The 15,038-nt window shown below is 63.7% G+C and overlaps 1 protein-coding gene across 2 annotated transcripts in view; it reads left to right on the top strand.

Annotated features, from left to right (window-relative positions):
- Positions 1 to 15,038, top strand: part of LOC119093940 (phosphatidylcholine:ceramide cholinephosphotransferase 1) — a 113,939-nt gene that overhangs the window by 38,502 nt on the left and 60,399 nt on the right. The window contains exon 1 of one of the 2 annotated variants that reach the window (XM_037216964.1): positions 8,171 to 8,431. The exons of the other annotated variant lie outside the window; for it this stretch is intronic. Coding sequence (XP_037072859.1) covers positions 8,184 to 8,431 — 248 coding nt within the window. The 5' untranslated portion in view covers positions 8,171 to 8,183. Of the gene's footprint in view, positions 1 to 8,170; positions 8,432 to 15,038 lie in introns of those variants that run through there. 2 annotated transcript variants of the gene reach the window in all.

The raw sequence follows: 15,038 nt of genomic DNA, 5'->3' as shown, positions 1-15,038 counted from the left end.
AATAGCTTGTTTGTACCGCAGTCAGTAATTGACTGCGCCCGTCCCCACGTGCCCGTGATAAATTCACAGTTGCGCTCGTCCCCACATGCCCGTGATAAATTCACAGTTGTGCTCGTCCCCACGTGTCCGTGATAACTTCTCAGCAGTGCTCTGCAGGGCATGCATGCCGGACTGCCGCCGTCTGACCAAGATGCACCGGCCCTGACCGCTCCGTCATTCGTCTGGTCGGCGGCTCCGTCATCTGATCGGCGGCTCCGTCATCTGACCGGCGGTTCCGTCATCTGATCGGCGGCTTTGTCATCTGACCGGCGGCTCCGTCATCTGACCGGCGGTTCTGTCATCTGACCGGCGGCTCCGTCATCTGACCGGCGGCTCCGTCATCTGACCGGCGGTTCTGTCATGTGACCGGCGGCTCCGTCATCTGACCGGCGGCTCCGTCATCTGACCGGCGGCTCCGTCATCTGATCGGCGGTTCCGTCATCTGACCTGACATCTGAGCTGCGTTGGTGGCGGTGGTCTCCGTGTGACCTGGCTATGGCGGCATCTCCGGGTAGCGGGGTTGCGCTGGAGGTAGGAGTCCCGTGATGTCGAGCTGCGGTGATCTCGTGTAGCCGTGCTGCGACAATCCCGCGTGACCGGTCCGCGCTCGCCGCGGCGACCCTGCTGTCTGCCGTCTGGGGCGGGCAGGTCACAATGTGGTTGACTCGCGGCCCGGGCAGGCGCTTTAGACGGTCGGTGTGTGCCTTAGGTAGACGTTCTGGCCGTTCTCCGTGACTGTGGATGTTTACAAGATATCCCACTCGAACCGAGCAGCAGAAGTGGCTGTGCTGTCCCGCCAATAGACAGCCGCCATGGTCGGTGCGATGTTTGCCATTGGTGGCCGTCTCCCTCAGAGATCTCGAGCGCGCGTCATTTGAAAGCTTGCACGCGTGCTATGTCCTCTTAAACGGATACTTTTCGTGTAAATGAGATGCCCTCGGCTCGTGTCTTACCACATAACTTATCGATGGGATGCATAGTTGCTGGAGCATGCATCTAAATTTGTAGCGCATATTATTGTTTGATTTATATATGATATTAAGTTATTATAGAATATAATTACATTTTAACAATATACACAGCATTATGTGTAGCACTATTTACGCGCTGTGATGCTGCACGCTGCCGGGCCACCTGACCGGGACCCGATTGCCCACGCAGTGACGAATGATCAACGCGGAACGGCGTTCATCCACGGCCTGCTCGAGCGCCGGAAGTTTTGCGTTTGTACGATTAAGCCGTGGTTGGCCAACGCGACTGGTCTTCAAGGCTTCTAGGTCGAACAGGTCAACTAGGTCAAACTGGCATTTGGACCTTCATTTGTTTGGACACATTTGTTGCAAAATTTCGGCCCGGAGCACATACACATACTCAGAAGTGATCCAGGTCAGTCAGGGGCACATACACATACTCAGATGTGATCCAGGTCAGTCAGGGGCACATACACATACTCATATGTGATCCAGGTCAGACCGAAGCACATACACATACTCAGAAGTGATCCGGGTCAGTCCGGAGCACGCACACATACTCAGATGTGATCCAGGTCAGTCCGGAGCACACACACATACTCAGAAGTGATCCAGGTCAGACCGGAGCACATACACATACTCAGAATTGATCCTTGTCAGTCCGGAGTACGTACACATACTCAGATGTGATCCAGGTCAGTCTGGAGCACATACACATGCTCAGAAGTGATCCAGGTCAGTCCGGAGCACATACACACACTCAGAAGTGATCCAGGTCAGTCCGGAGCACATACACATACTCAGAAGTGATCCAGGTCAGTCCGGACCACATACGCATACTCAGAAGTGATCCAGGTCAGTCAGGGGCACATACATATACTCAGATGTGATCCAGGTCAGTCCGGACCACATACGCATACTCAGATGTGATCCAGGCGCTGCGTCTGTCTTCCCGACCCATCCGGCCAGGAAATTCCTGGTGCCTCTCTTAGCAATGGAAACAACCGCAGCCGCCTTCTGATTGGCCGTGCACTCGAATATGGCCCCCCCCCCCCACCCCCGTCCATTGGCCTGACCGTTCGTTTCGGCGCGTCACCGGTGTTAAGTCAGCCTTAGCTGCTCCACAGAGTCCTGAACGGTCGGTAACAGCGACAGTCTGATCAGATGTTAGCAAAAGTCGCCCAGATTGGATGGAAAACAGGGTGCAGTGATACTAGTTAGTGTCGGAACATGCGACCAACAGCGACCATTTTAACCGCGGATATGGCTAAGACACGTGCTAACAAAAATATAGAGATTTTCTTTTATTAGGAAAAATCAATACAGATGCACTCGAAAACGGGCATCGAAAACACCGTGCTGTGGTAATTTCAACACTTGAATGCCCTCGGGCATCCTCATGGTGACGTCACCGTGGGATTGCCAGACCTATCCCGACTGGGCTCCGAGTTTCCTGCTCTGGAGCCGCGCCTCTCCAGGACTACCATCGCACGCCAAATTTGATCAGTGCCACTTACACGAGACAGAGACGTAACGAGGTTAGCGTCGCATCACGTGACCGCTCGAGCTGTCTCACGGGAACAGATCCACCTATCCGCCGATCCACCGGTCCTGATCCCGATCCACCGATCTCGATCCGCCGATCCCGATCCTTTGATCCCGAGTCGGCTGCGTAGGATCGGACTGCAGGATGGCGGTTAGGGGATGTGCGCTGAGGATTGTGTACCGTACCGCCAGTAATGGGCGTGACCACGTGTCTGACTTAGGGGAGGAGATCTGGGCTGAGGAAGCCTTACCCAAGTCTGGAAGGAAACCTGTCCGGAAAATGATGCTCTGAATGGAAGAGCGCGAAAAACGTGCATTCTCCGAGGCAAATTGTAGGAAAGGCCTTTCGGGGAAATTTGATTGCAGTTTGTCAATTTGCTCTTCAATTTGCCCGTTAGGTAAGTTTTCCCATAAGGATTTTGTCTTCAATTTTCCCTGAAATAGAAAAAGTATTGCAATGTCGAGTGTTTGCACCTATGCTGTCAGCTTTCCGTTTCGAAACTACATGGAAACGCGACCCGTCGCTGGGGGCTGCGTGGAGGGCCCGCTGCGTGGAGGGCCCGCTGCGTGGGAGGCCCGCTGCATGGAGGGCCCGCTGCGTAGAGGGCCCGCTGCGTGGGGGCCCGCTGCGTGGGGGGCCCGCTGCGTGGGGGGCCCGATGCGCGGGGGGCCCGATGCGCGGGGGGCCCGCTGCGCGGGGGGCCCGCTGCGCGGGGGGCCCGCTGCGTGGAGGGCCCACTGCGTGCGCCGCCGGCAGACTTCGAGCGACACTTCCTCCGTAGCGCGTCAGTGGTATCGGACTTTTACCTGATATCGGTTTTTTGCCCGTCCTGCGGCGCCCGATATCATAAACGTCCGTTTGCTCTGCACCGATAAGACGCCAATCGCGTTCCGTTCTCACCTGAGCTCCCGTATTGTCCTCCGCGTGCTCTCTAATGACACCCATAATGCCTGGGAGGTACGCCATTCCTCCCCGGCCAGGCAATTTCCTGCCGCACCTCGGCTCGTTCGCGGAGCCAAGTTTGAACCGAGCCGCAGCCGTTTTCAGGGTCACGTGCGCCATTACGGAGGCACCTCCACTCGGGAGAGAGCGGCTATCATGGCTGATGGCCCGTTGTCGTGCCGTTGGTTGTGCAAGCCCTACCTAGGCGGGAGTGAAGGGGAGGGAGGGGACGGAGGGGACGCTGCCCCGCCCAGCGCCGCGTGCCGGGTCAAAAGGTCGACCTTATTCGGCGCGGCACCGGCCGCACACGCCATGTCTGTCAGCTGTGCAGCCTCCCGCCGCTGGCGGTGCGCTCTCGCACTGTTGCACGTGCAGCAGCCACTGCCGCCGCCGCGGGCCGCGGCTCGTCGGATCGTCGGGCGGCGGCGCTGACGGCCCCGCCGCCGACGACAGCGGCGGAACGTCGTTAGCGTTTGGCGGTGTCGTTCGGCGGCGCCCGGCACCTGTTGCCGGCCTGTGAGTGGCGAACATTTGCCGATGATCTGCCGCCGGCGGCGGCGTCGGCCGCGCCAGCCGGGACCGCTGTCAGACGGCGGCGGCGCTGGCGCGGCCGGCGGTGCCACTCCTCCGCGGCTGGGCTTGCAGCGCGAGGGCCGGTGCGGGGCGCGGCGGCAGCGGCGGGAGGCGGGAGGCGGCCGCTGGGGCCCCACGGCTCGGCCCTGCGGCTCGAGCACGTGGGAACGCGGCGGGTCGGGCGGACGCGGGGGCGCGCGCGTGGGCGACGGCGTGAGGTCACGACCGCACAAAGGGGTCACGGACGCGCCGGCATGCGCCGCGTCACCGCCGCCATCACCGCGGCCGGCGCGCCGCTCGAGGCTGGGCAGGGAGGGCTGCGTGCCGGAATGTTTGCATTGCACTGCTCAGGACGTTGCCGACGTGCAATTGGTATGTTGTGCAATTGCTTGTCCTGCCGCGCGATGCGCTGCTGGCCGGGCGATAAGTCGGTGTGTTTTTGGATTGTTCAGTGCCCAGGCATGTGCCCTGCGCGCGGCGCGTCAGTTGTATGCGCAGCATGATGTGCAGCTTTCTGGGGAATGTCTGTCCCCGTGCAGGGTGCACAGCGTACAACAGTTATGTGCACAACATATGTGCACAACATACGTTATGTGCACGCCATACGTTATGTGCACAATATACGTCATGTGCAAAGCATGCGTTTAGCTTTCTGTACCAGGAGTCGCCTGATGAAGTGCTTGCAGGCCGCCAGATGATGCCCCAAGGTCGTATTTGTGCGGTGTATTTGTGTGCTGTGGTTTGGACGTTGTTTGGAAGTCGCCGTGGTGAGGTGTACAGATGCGGCACGGCACATGTATACGGTACTTTTATGAGCAATATGCCGGCTAGAATATCTTTATGTTTATTTCCCTTTCATTGTTTTCTATATTTCATTTCATGTTTTATTATTTCATTATGAATTTCATAACGACATGGACCGCGCAGAGACCAATGTCTGGCGTCGAAGTGGCAACCCAAAAGGGAAAATACGCCGGTACCAAGCGTACACAAAGTGGCGCTCCGCTCTCGCTGGTCGGCTTTGAGGCCTCCCCTGATCTCCGAGGCCTCTTCTGATCTCCGAGGCCTCCCCTGATCTCCCCAGGCCTCCCCTGATCTCCGAGACCTCCCTGTTCTCCCTAGGCCTTCCCTAATCTCCGAGGCCTCCCCTGTTCTCCCCAGGCCTCCCCTGTTCTTCCTACACCTCCCGTGGCCTCTGAGGCCTGCTACTCTCCGAGGTATCCACTGTTTTCTGAGGCCCTCCCCCCTGTTCTCCCCAGCCCCCCCCCCCCCCTCCTGTTCTTCCTACGCCTCCCATGGCCTTGCTATTCTCTGAGGTGTCCACTGTTTTCCGAGGCTTCCCATGTTCTCTGAGGCCTCCCCTATATTCCGAGGCCTTCCCTGTTGTCCGAGGCCTCCTCTGTGTTCGGAGGCCTCCCCTGTTCTCAAGGCTTCCCCTGTTCATGAGCCCCCTCCCTCTGTTCACCTAGATCTCCTCTGTTCTTCGAGGCCTCCCGCCCCTGCTGGCGCGCTGGCAGGCCCGCCACAAACACTCGATCACCGCTTATGCGCGCAGGGCGGTCGTTTCCGCCATCTCGAGTGGTACCGGCGCTGAGTTACACGGTCGCTGCTTCACTCAGCAGAGAAGGTCACATGCTTTTGCAACGGCTTCGGCCTTGGAAACTCGCACGGTGTTTTGATGGTCGTGACCTTAAGGTAGGAGTAGGACGGGCGGGAGGCATGTCTGCGCTTTTACTGCAAGTTGAGCATTACGCCCAACAAAGCATAGTTAAGTATAGCATTGGGATTAATCAGCCGAGTTGACCTTAAAGGGACGTGTGGCCCACTTTCTGGAGCGGATGACGCCCGCTGGCTGCGGCCTGCACTGATCCTGGCCGTGGTGCCCCGCCCGGCCCCACAGTCAGCGCCGGATTATCCCGAGAGGGCCGGGCGCCCTGAGAGGGCCGGATCATCCCGAGAGGGCCAGATCATCCCGAGAGAGCCGGGCGCCCCGAGAGGGCCGGATCTTCCCGAGAGAGCCGGGCGCCCTGAGAGGGCCGGATCGTCCCGAGAGAGCCGGGCGCCCCGAGAGGGCCGGATCGTCCCGAGAGAGCCGGGCGCCCTGAGAGGGCCGGATCGTCCCGAGAGGGCCGGGAACCCTGAGAGGGCCGGATCATCCCGAGAGAGCCGGGCGCCCTGAGAGGGCCGGATCATCCCGAGAGAGCCGGGCGCCCCGAGAGGGCCGGATCATCCCGAGAGAGCCGGGCGCCCCAAGAGGGCCGGATCATCCCGAGAGGGCCGGATCATCCCGAGAGAGCCGGGCGCCCCGAGAGGGCCAGATCATCCCGAGAGGGCCGGGCGCCCCGAGAGGGCCGGGTCATCCCGAGAGAGCCGGGCGCCCCAAGAGGGCCGGATCATCCCGAGAGGGCCAGATCATCCCGAGAGGGCCTGAGAGGGCAAGGTTGACTCGGCATTGGCTCGAGGCAGGGCTGTAGACCGAGGCGCCTCCGCTCTGTGGTCATAAATGACTAACTATGCATTATGTGTGATATGCTGCACCGGTAGTCATCCCCAGCGCGGCGCTGGCCTGTGCCGCGCTGCGTCGGTGGTCGGCCGGTTTTTCCGGCGGCACGACGTCAGCTTGTGGCAGCCAACTGGCGCATCAGCGGTGGAGGCGAGTGCAGTAAGGGTGCGGCGAGTCTAGTAAGGCACGGCGTCTAGGAACAGCGCGAACCTCGGCCAGGAGAGTTGCATATGGCGGCGAAGGAAGGAGACGTCCGAGCCACCCCACGCCCAGCCACAGCTTCCACACAAGAGCTCAAAACCATCCCCGAATCACGGCTGTAGACCCGGTCACTGTGGTGTGGAGACTGCCCTGACTGCACGCACGCCTTCGCCAGCGGATTGGACGATAACCTACGCTGCAATTTCACATGGTTGCAGCGGCCGCCAGCTTGTCATATTGTCATACCATATCATATGTCATACCATATTGTCCTGCTTGGCGATATGCCACACCCCGAACCCCGAGTCGTGGCCGTGGCCTGCTCCGGTGCGGGGTCGTGACCCCGCCCCCGGGGGAGGGGCGCCCGCGACAAGCGGTCACGCCACGCCCGGATCACGACCGTCACACGATCGACCTCGGCTCGCCGCCGGCCTGTGACGTCAGTGGTGCCCGCTCGGCGCCGGAGGGAGGGGCGCCCGTGCTGGCCCGCGTTCGGCCGGGGCCGGCCTGCATGTTGGCCCGGTGATGACGGGGTGAGCGCCGGGAGCGCCGGAATGGCGCGCCGCTCGGCAGGAGTGCTGGGGCGGGGCTTCCAGGAGGTGACGTCACTGGATGACATCACCGCGGCCCGATTTCGGCGGGAGTGGCTGAGCCGGGTATGATGACATCATCGCGCAGCTCGCGCTGGCGTGCCCCCGGATCCATGACATCTCATCAGCGGTCACCGCCCTGCCGTCACGGATGTATGACGTCACCGATGCGTGACGTCACGGAGTGATTCCAGCGTGACCGTGGTCACGCGTGAGTCACAGGGTCCGGCGATGCGTTTCAAGGTCACCCGGCGCGGCCGCAGCCGGTCCCCGCTGCTGTTTCCGTGGGGGGAGGGAGGGGGAAGGGGCCTGCGTGCAGGGGCAATCAGCCGTGGGTGCTTGTGTGCAGGGGCGCACCCAGGCTCGTGGTGGGGAGAGCTCGTGCGAGCCGCCTCTTCTGAAACCTTTTCTGTTCTGCCTGGCCACGCCGCTGAGATCAGGCTTTCCAGCTGGTCATCCCCGGCGCCTACGCACCCCTGGAACGCAGTCCTGCCGACGCCTGTGCGGGCCCTCCCCCTTCGCAGCCCTGTTCCGGCGCCGGCCGCCGCGCCCCTCCGCCCGCACCCGCGGCCCCATTCGCCGTGAAGTGACGTCACCGCAGGAGCACGCGTACCGTGACGTCACGGCGGGGATGGGTTTGCGCGCGGTCGGGCGGCCGGGCGGCCGGGCGGCGCGACCCAGCCGGCGCCAGTATCCGTTGGCGGCGGCGCGGGTGGAGGTGTGCGGCTGCAGGCGCCGAACAGCACGCGGCGTGAGAACGGGAGCGGCCCGGGCCGACGAGCGGGTGTGGAGCGGACACCGCTGGTGACGCGTTGGCCATGACGACGGCCGTGTGGAGGAGCGTGGAGCTGGGCGCCGAGCCGGCCGAGTCGGCGCCGCTCGAGCTGCAGGAGGTGCGCGTGCCGGACGTGAACGAGAACACAGAAAAGCGCCGCAGCCGCGCCGACTCGCGCAGCACGGCCGAGTCGTGGGGCTCGGCCGAGGCGCGCAGCCGGCCCGTGTCGGCGGCGCTGCGCGAGTCGACCGAGAGCCTAGCGCAGCCGCACCAAGTCGACCAGCCGGACGGGTGAGTCCGCGCACGCGGAGGGCAGAGGGTGCGGGGGGGGGGGGGGGTGACGCCGGACGGGCGAGTCCGCGCACGCGGGGGGGACGCTGGGCGGGCGAGTCCGCACACGCGGAGGGCAGAGGGTGCGGGGGGGGGGAGGTTGACGCCTGCCGGCGGAGGTTGGATTGGGAGCCGTTTAACCCGCGCTTGTTGGTTGTTTTGGCGTCAGGTGCGCCCTCGCATTCCGCCCGCGCTCTCAGCAAGGACCCGCCGCGTCTACCCACCGGCGCCGGCGAATGTACCGGGTGCCTTCGGCGGCGGGTATACGCACAGCATGGCCACGTGGTGGCTCGGTGCGGAGCAGGGACGTACGCCCGCCTCTGGTGCCAACTCAGCAGCTGTCCGCCGTTTGCACCGAGATAGCCGGTTATCGCGCGTCTTGTGAGGTTGGGGGAACGCCGTGGGACTCGTGGGACGTGGAACTACGGCTGCGGCACCGCCCGGGCGTCTCGAAGGCTGACGGCTATCGGCAGTAGAATCAGCCGCCTCTCAAACGCTGTCGGGAGCCCGCAAAGCCGCGGTAGTTTTGCTACTCCGTCCAAAGGTTTGTATTCCCCTTTCCTACATCACTATGAACAATCGCTGTGAACAGCTACGGCGGGTTTCACACCCACCGGCGTGGTCTGGGTGACGTTCGCGTGTTCTGCTGTTGGGGAAACTCGTGTGAACCCCGATCGCCGTCGCCCGACGGTCAGCTAGCTTCGCGTGCTCGGGGCCGGGGCACGCCCTTATTTCTGCGCGGCCGCGTGGCGCCTCCGCCGTGCTCTCCCGGCGGCGCGAAATGGACTCGCCCAGCGCCAGAGCCGGCAGCGCTCTGGCGCGTGTCGGCCGCTGGGCGCCCGCCCACGGCGCTGTTGACGAGGGGAGGCCACCTGTGGCCGCTGCCGCCTGCCGCTGCCGGATGGGGAGCCACAGGTTACGGTGCGCGGACCTGTTGCACGCCGAGGGCGGCCGCAGGCGCTCGCTGTGTCCTGGGCGAGAGGCCGAGTCAGAGCTCACTGGACAGGTGTGCGTGCTTACCTGTGGAACGCACTTTGTAACTGATCAGTGCGAAGGTTTTCATGCATGCCAGACATCGAATGATCCCATTGGTGAGTGCGGTGATGACAGCGGTCTATTTTGGGTGTTCTTGGAACATTTCGTGCATTGCCAGTACCCCCCCCCCCCCCCCTCCTAGTTGGACGCGACTGGCCGATCGGGTGGTGGCCAGATTGGAGCAGATTGTCGGTGTTTGTGGAAACGAGCCAGGATGAAATATTACTCAGCATGGAACGCAAAAAAGTCTTCCAACGAGTGGCGTAGCAGTCATCATCAGCGCGTGCTGCTGTAGTTGGAAGGTCTGAGTCATGGTGGCGCTGGAATGGGGGCGGGGGGGGGGGGCACAGCGGCGTAAGCGGAAGTGGCCAAGGAGTCCAAGGCGTTTGACTGAAAATAGAAATGTTCGAGATTTTATGAAGCGCATAGGATTAAATTTAATCAGCTCAACTGTTTGATCATTGGCGACCATATCATCAGCTGACAGCAGCTGTCAGCTGATGACGCCAACTTTCATGTGACCAGTTTGGGACCGATGCGCAGAATGCTAAGCGCGCTGTCCTCGCACGTGCCGAACAAATGAAGATTGCTTGACTTAGTAGTGGGCACAAAATGAGCGCTGCAGTCGATGCGCCCATAAAACCCAACTTTCATCAAGATCGAAAGAGCTGAGGTTAATGCTCGCCGTGAGGAACTTTTACTGATCCGACTTTTCACTACCGGTGGTGACGTCACTGACCTTGGCAGGGACACGCGTTCATACACACACCAGCCATTGCATCGCGTGGAAGCGGCCGAGCCCTGTCTCTGCTTTGCTGTGACGACCTCCGTCACACTGCGCTGCGTTCCCAGAGGGCGTCGCAGAGGGCCACAGGGTGGCACAAGGCGTCGCAGGGGTCACAGGGTCACACAAGATGTCGCAGGGGTCACAGGGTCACACAAGGCGTCGCAGGGTCACAGAGTCACATAAGGCGTCGCAGGGGTCACAGGGTCACGCAAGGCGTCGCAGGGGGTCACAGAGGTGCCATCCACGTTCTCGCGGCTGGAAGCTGCGCTGCTTCCCAGCGGCGGACGGCGCCTCCGGTGCCCCACTGGAGTCCCGCGAGCGTGCGCCGCTGCTCAGGCTCCTCCCGCGAGAGCGCGGCCAGCGTGCCCCGCTCGCGTGAAAGCCCTGCATAATTACCCTCCCGCCGCCACGGCCAATCGCCAGAAGTGGGCTCATCGAGGCCGTCACGAGACGCGGCTCGAGCTCGGCGAGCTCTTCAGTTGCACAGTGCAGCGGCGCGCGCAGGTGGCAGCCGGGCGTCAGGGCCGGGGCCAGTCGCGCTGCAGGGCCGACCGACTGGCCGGAGCCGCGCTGCTCCGTCGTCGCGCGCGCGCCGAGCGGCGGCTCCCCCGGGGTGTCCAGTCGGTGTCGACGGCGAGCACTAGGCCGCCGCAGCACCGGCAGCGCGATGGCTGTGTCGGGGTCGGGTGGGTGGCGGACGCACCTCTGCTGTCCGACAAATCTCTCCTCCAACAGCGTGTTGTCAGACGTGTTTGCCGTCCGACATATAAGTCTTCCTACACATCTGCCTCTGACACATCTGCCCTCCGACACATCCACTGACAACTGCCGGCGGACGGGCGCCTCGGCGCCAGCGGCGCTGGCTCCGCTGGCGCCGGGACACGCCCGAGGCGGCGCCAGTCTGAGGCGGCGGCCGCCGGCAGCAGCGGCCGGCCGTCAGCGCGCCATGGGCGGCGCCCGGCGCGGCCGTCGCCGCCACCTCCAGCCGGTCGTCGGCCATACAGCCGCCGGCCGTGGCACGGCCGCTGCGGCGTCGGTCAGGCCAGACCAGACGGCGCCAGGCTGAAGCGGCTCCGCCTGGCTGGCCGCTCGTCGGTCAGGCTGGGCGATCGGGCGGCGGCGGCGCGCGCAGTGTGGCGTGAGCGGAGGGGCGGCGGCGGCGGCGGGACATGTCCGTGCCGAGGGGTCCGGCGGAGGTCAGAGGCCGAAGGCAGTCGGAGAGGAGCGCGCAGCCGCCAGGTGTCTGCCAGCTGCATCGGACAGCATCAGCGCGCGACGTGCGGCCGGCGGTGGACGGAAACAAGGTGACCATGGCTGATGGTGGGAGGATGGCTGGTCGCGTGCATGTCGCGACAAGTGTGAAGCGGACGCAGACTGGAGGCTTGAGCAGCGGCACCCATGACTGGCTGGGGGCAACAGAGGTTAGCATGACCAGCTAAAGGTCAACAGAGATGAACATGGCCAGCTGGAGGTCAGCAGAGGTTAGCATGACCAGCTAGAGGTCAACAGAGGTTAGCAGGGCCAACTAGAGGTCAACAGAGATCAACATGACCAGCTATAGGTCAACAAAGATCAACATGACCAGCTAGAGGTCAACAGAGATGAGCATGGCCAGCTGGACGTCAACAGAGGTTAGCATGACCAGCTAGAGGTCAGCAGAGATCAACATGACCAGCTATAAGTCAACAGAGATGAGCATGGCCAGCTGGACGTCAACAGAGGTCAACATGACTAGCTAGAGGTCAACAGAGATCAACATGACCAGCTGAAGGTCAACAGAGGTCAATATGACCAGCTTGAGGTCAACAGAGGTCAACATAACCAGCTAGAGGCCAACAGCAGACGCTCGACCGTTGGCGTCTGGCAGGCAGCTGATGTCCGCTGGCAGCGGCTGCCGGCGGCCTGCCGTCGGACCGGTGTCGGGCCCGCCGTCGGACCGGTGTCGCGGCCGCTGTCGACCGCCGGGCCTCCCCGGCTGTCCGTCTCGTGTCGGGGCCGCAGGCGAGGCCGCCGCCTGTCGACATGGCCGCCGATTGCCGGTAATGGGGCCGCACGGCGACGGCAGAGTGACACTCCCTCCCCTGCTGGGGGTGGGGGGTAAGACAGGCGGCCGGTGGCACCCTCTGTCGAATGTGAGCACGGGCCGCCGCTCGTCAGGCTTGGAGCGGTCTGGGGAGAACATTTGGAAACTACTTCACGTCACGGCGCGCGACTCGGTGCATTTGTCATGCTCCAGAGGGCATCTTGACTTCGAGGTATCCGAGGGAATGCAAGCGTTCGGTGACCGTCCCCCGCCCCGATACGCCCCCCCCCCCCGAGCTCAGCACGGCCAGGCTCGGCACGGGTCCCGGTCGTGACTCCCTGGTGGTGCTCCGGATAGCCGGGCGATAGCGTGAGGCCGCGACCTCCGGGCCGCCGTCGGCTGAAGCACGGCGGCGGCTCCCACCGGCCGGCCTGGTCTGGGATTTCCGATTCTGAGCGAATCCGTCTCCGAGTTGAGTGGTTTTCAGCGTTGAAGTCGCGTCCAAATTGCATTGGTCTAGCCGGCGAGAAAAAATCCCCTACACAATCAAAATGGCGTATTGCGTCTCGAGATTATCATCAATTGTTTCCTTATCACTCGAAGATAAGCGACCACAACTCCCGGTAAACTCCCGGTAGCGACCACAACTCCCGGTAAACTCTCGGTAGCGACCACAACTCCCGGTAGGTTCTGGGTAGCGACCACCACTCCCGGTAGACTCTCGGTAGCGACCACCACTCCCGGTAAACTCTCGGTAGCGACCACCACTCCCGGTAAACTCTCCGCAGCGACCACCACTCCCGGTAAACTCTCCGTAGCGACCGCAACTCTCGGTAGACTTCCGTTAATCTGTCCGCTGTTTTGCACCGTGACGTCACTGCTGGGCGGCGCGCCTCGGACCGGTCCGGCGGCGTTCCGTCCGTTTTTGCTGGCTGCCGGACTGCCGGCTGTTTTGCCGGGGGCGGCAACAGGTGGCATGGGCGGGCGCGGCTCGCTCGCGTGGGCGGGTCGGGCTACGCCTTGGCTCGCGGCTGGAGCGGTGCGCACAGCGTCCCCCGCAGCCCAGTCCCCTGGAGCAGCTGCGTGCAATCGCCGGACTTTACCGCTCGCTCTGCTGGGTCACGAGTGCGGAAGTCCGTCCGTCCACTGCGCGGGGCGGCAAAACTCCGGCGGCGGCGAGCATCGAACCCAGGCCGCAGCGGGCCGGCCTCGGCAGCATAGCTGAGTCTCACCGCTCAGTCCTGCGGCAGCTCGAGGAGAAGAGCTCGTCCGGTCTGACCGCGGCACGTCTGGGTCACGGCGGCGTGTCGCCCCGCCGCCGCAGGCGGCCGCCTGCCCCGACCCTGCTCGTGCCACGACCCGGCGGCCGCCGCCCTCGTGCGCTCCCGCCGCACTAGCGCCCCTGGCGGCCGCGCGGCGAGGCAGCGCCGGGAAACCGCGGCAGGTTGTGTTTGCACGGGAGATACGGACAATCTGGCGGCGGCACCGGCCGGATTGACGTGAGAGTGGGACGTGTCGGCGCGCCAGCGCCTCGAAAAAAAGCGCGCGATTGTGTGGCGCGTGATATTTGCGGCCGCTGGCGCCAGAGGCGTGCTGAGCGACGCGGACGGGGCGAGGCGGCAGAAATCGATCTGGTTCGAGACGCCGAACGCTGGACGGTTGGAGACCTCTGGCGGCGGGGCTTCTGCCCGATGTTGGTGGGCGCGGTTCGGGGCCAAACGCTGGACGATTGGAGACCTCTGGCGGCGGGGCTTCTGCCCGATGTTGGTGGGCGCGGTTCGGGGCCAAACGCTGGACGGTTGGAGACCTCTGGCGGCGGGGCCTCTGTCCGGTGTTGGTGGGCGCGGTTCGGGGTCGAACACTGGTCGCAGTTACCGGTCAGCGACGGCATGCGGGATTCTTCTGCGATCCCGAGGGTGGATCCCAGCCCGCACCGGAACCCTCAGTGGCAGGATACTGGGATCCGCTTCTGGAGCCAGGACGCCGGCGTGCCCGGCTATATGACGCGGTCTGGACGTGAAGAACGAGCGCAACAGGTCCCTGGTCGGCCTGTGGATGAGCTGACGACCGATCTTTCGCAGTCTTAAAGACAAATCGGAAGACCGCGACCGGCGGCCAGCCGACCGGCGGCGCTGGGACGGCCGTCGCGTCGCGCGGCCGTAACCCGTGACGGCACGCGGAACTGGGCGGGCCGCGCCGCTGGAGCTGTCAGCCGCCGCCGGCTGCGCGGAAGCGGCGCTCGGCGTGAGCGGCGCTGGCCGAGCGCCGTCTGCGCCCCGGAGGCGGGCGGTGGCCGCCGAGACTCGGCTGACCGTACCGCCGCGTCGGGCCGGGCCCGGCGGCGCGTCGCTGCCGCCTTCTCAGCCGGCTGGGGCGGCAGTCGGGGGAGCGGTGCCTGCAGGTTGGGGTGGGGGGAAGAGGCGAGCGGTCGGGACTCCTGCCCCGGCTGCACGGGGAACGGTGTTCGATGAGTAGAGTGAAGTTTGTGATGCCGAGTTATCGAAGCGGTGCACTGCTGCAGCGGATGTTATCGCGTGAAGGGCTTGACTGAGAGGCTTATCAAGTGGCCAAACCCGCGATACTGGTCTGGGAACTGTGTGCGGAAGTGTGGCTTTGAACGGTCAGTGCGGCGGAAATGCGGCTCTGCGACAGCGGGCCGTTTGAAGTCCGGGTGCCGCCCGGGACTGGTCAGGCCATCGGAGCGCGACCCGAGCCGTGGCTCG

This window comes from Pollicipes pollicipes, unplaced genomic scaffold (genome assembly GCF_011947565.3).
Source record: "Pollicipes pollicipes isolate AB1234 unplaced genomic scaffold, Ppol_2.1 Scaffold_1600;HRSCAF=1878_pilon_pilon_pilon, whole genome shotgun sequence".
Lineage (NCBI taxonomy): Eukaryota > Metazoa > Arthropoda > Thecostraca > Pollicipedomorpha > Pollicipedidae > Pollicipes > Pollicipes pollicipes.
The sequence above is the reverse complement of the archived record's forward strand: the minus strand, read 5'-3'. Positions and strand labels throughout refer to the sequence as shown.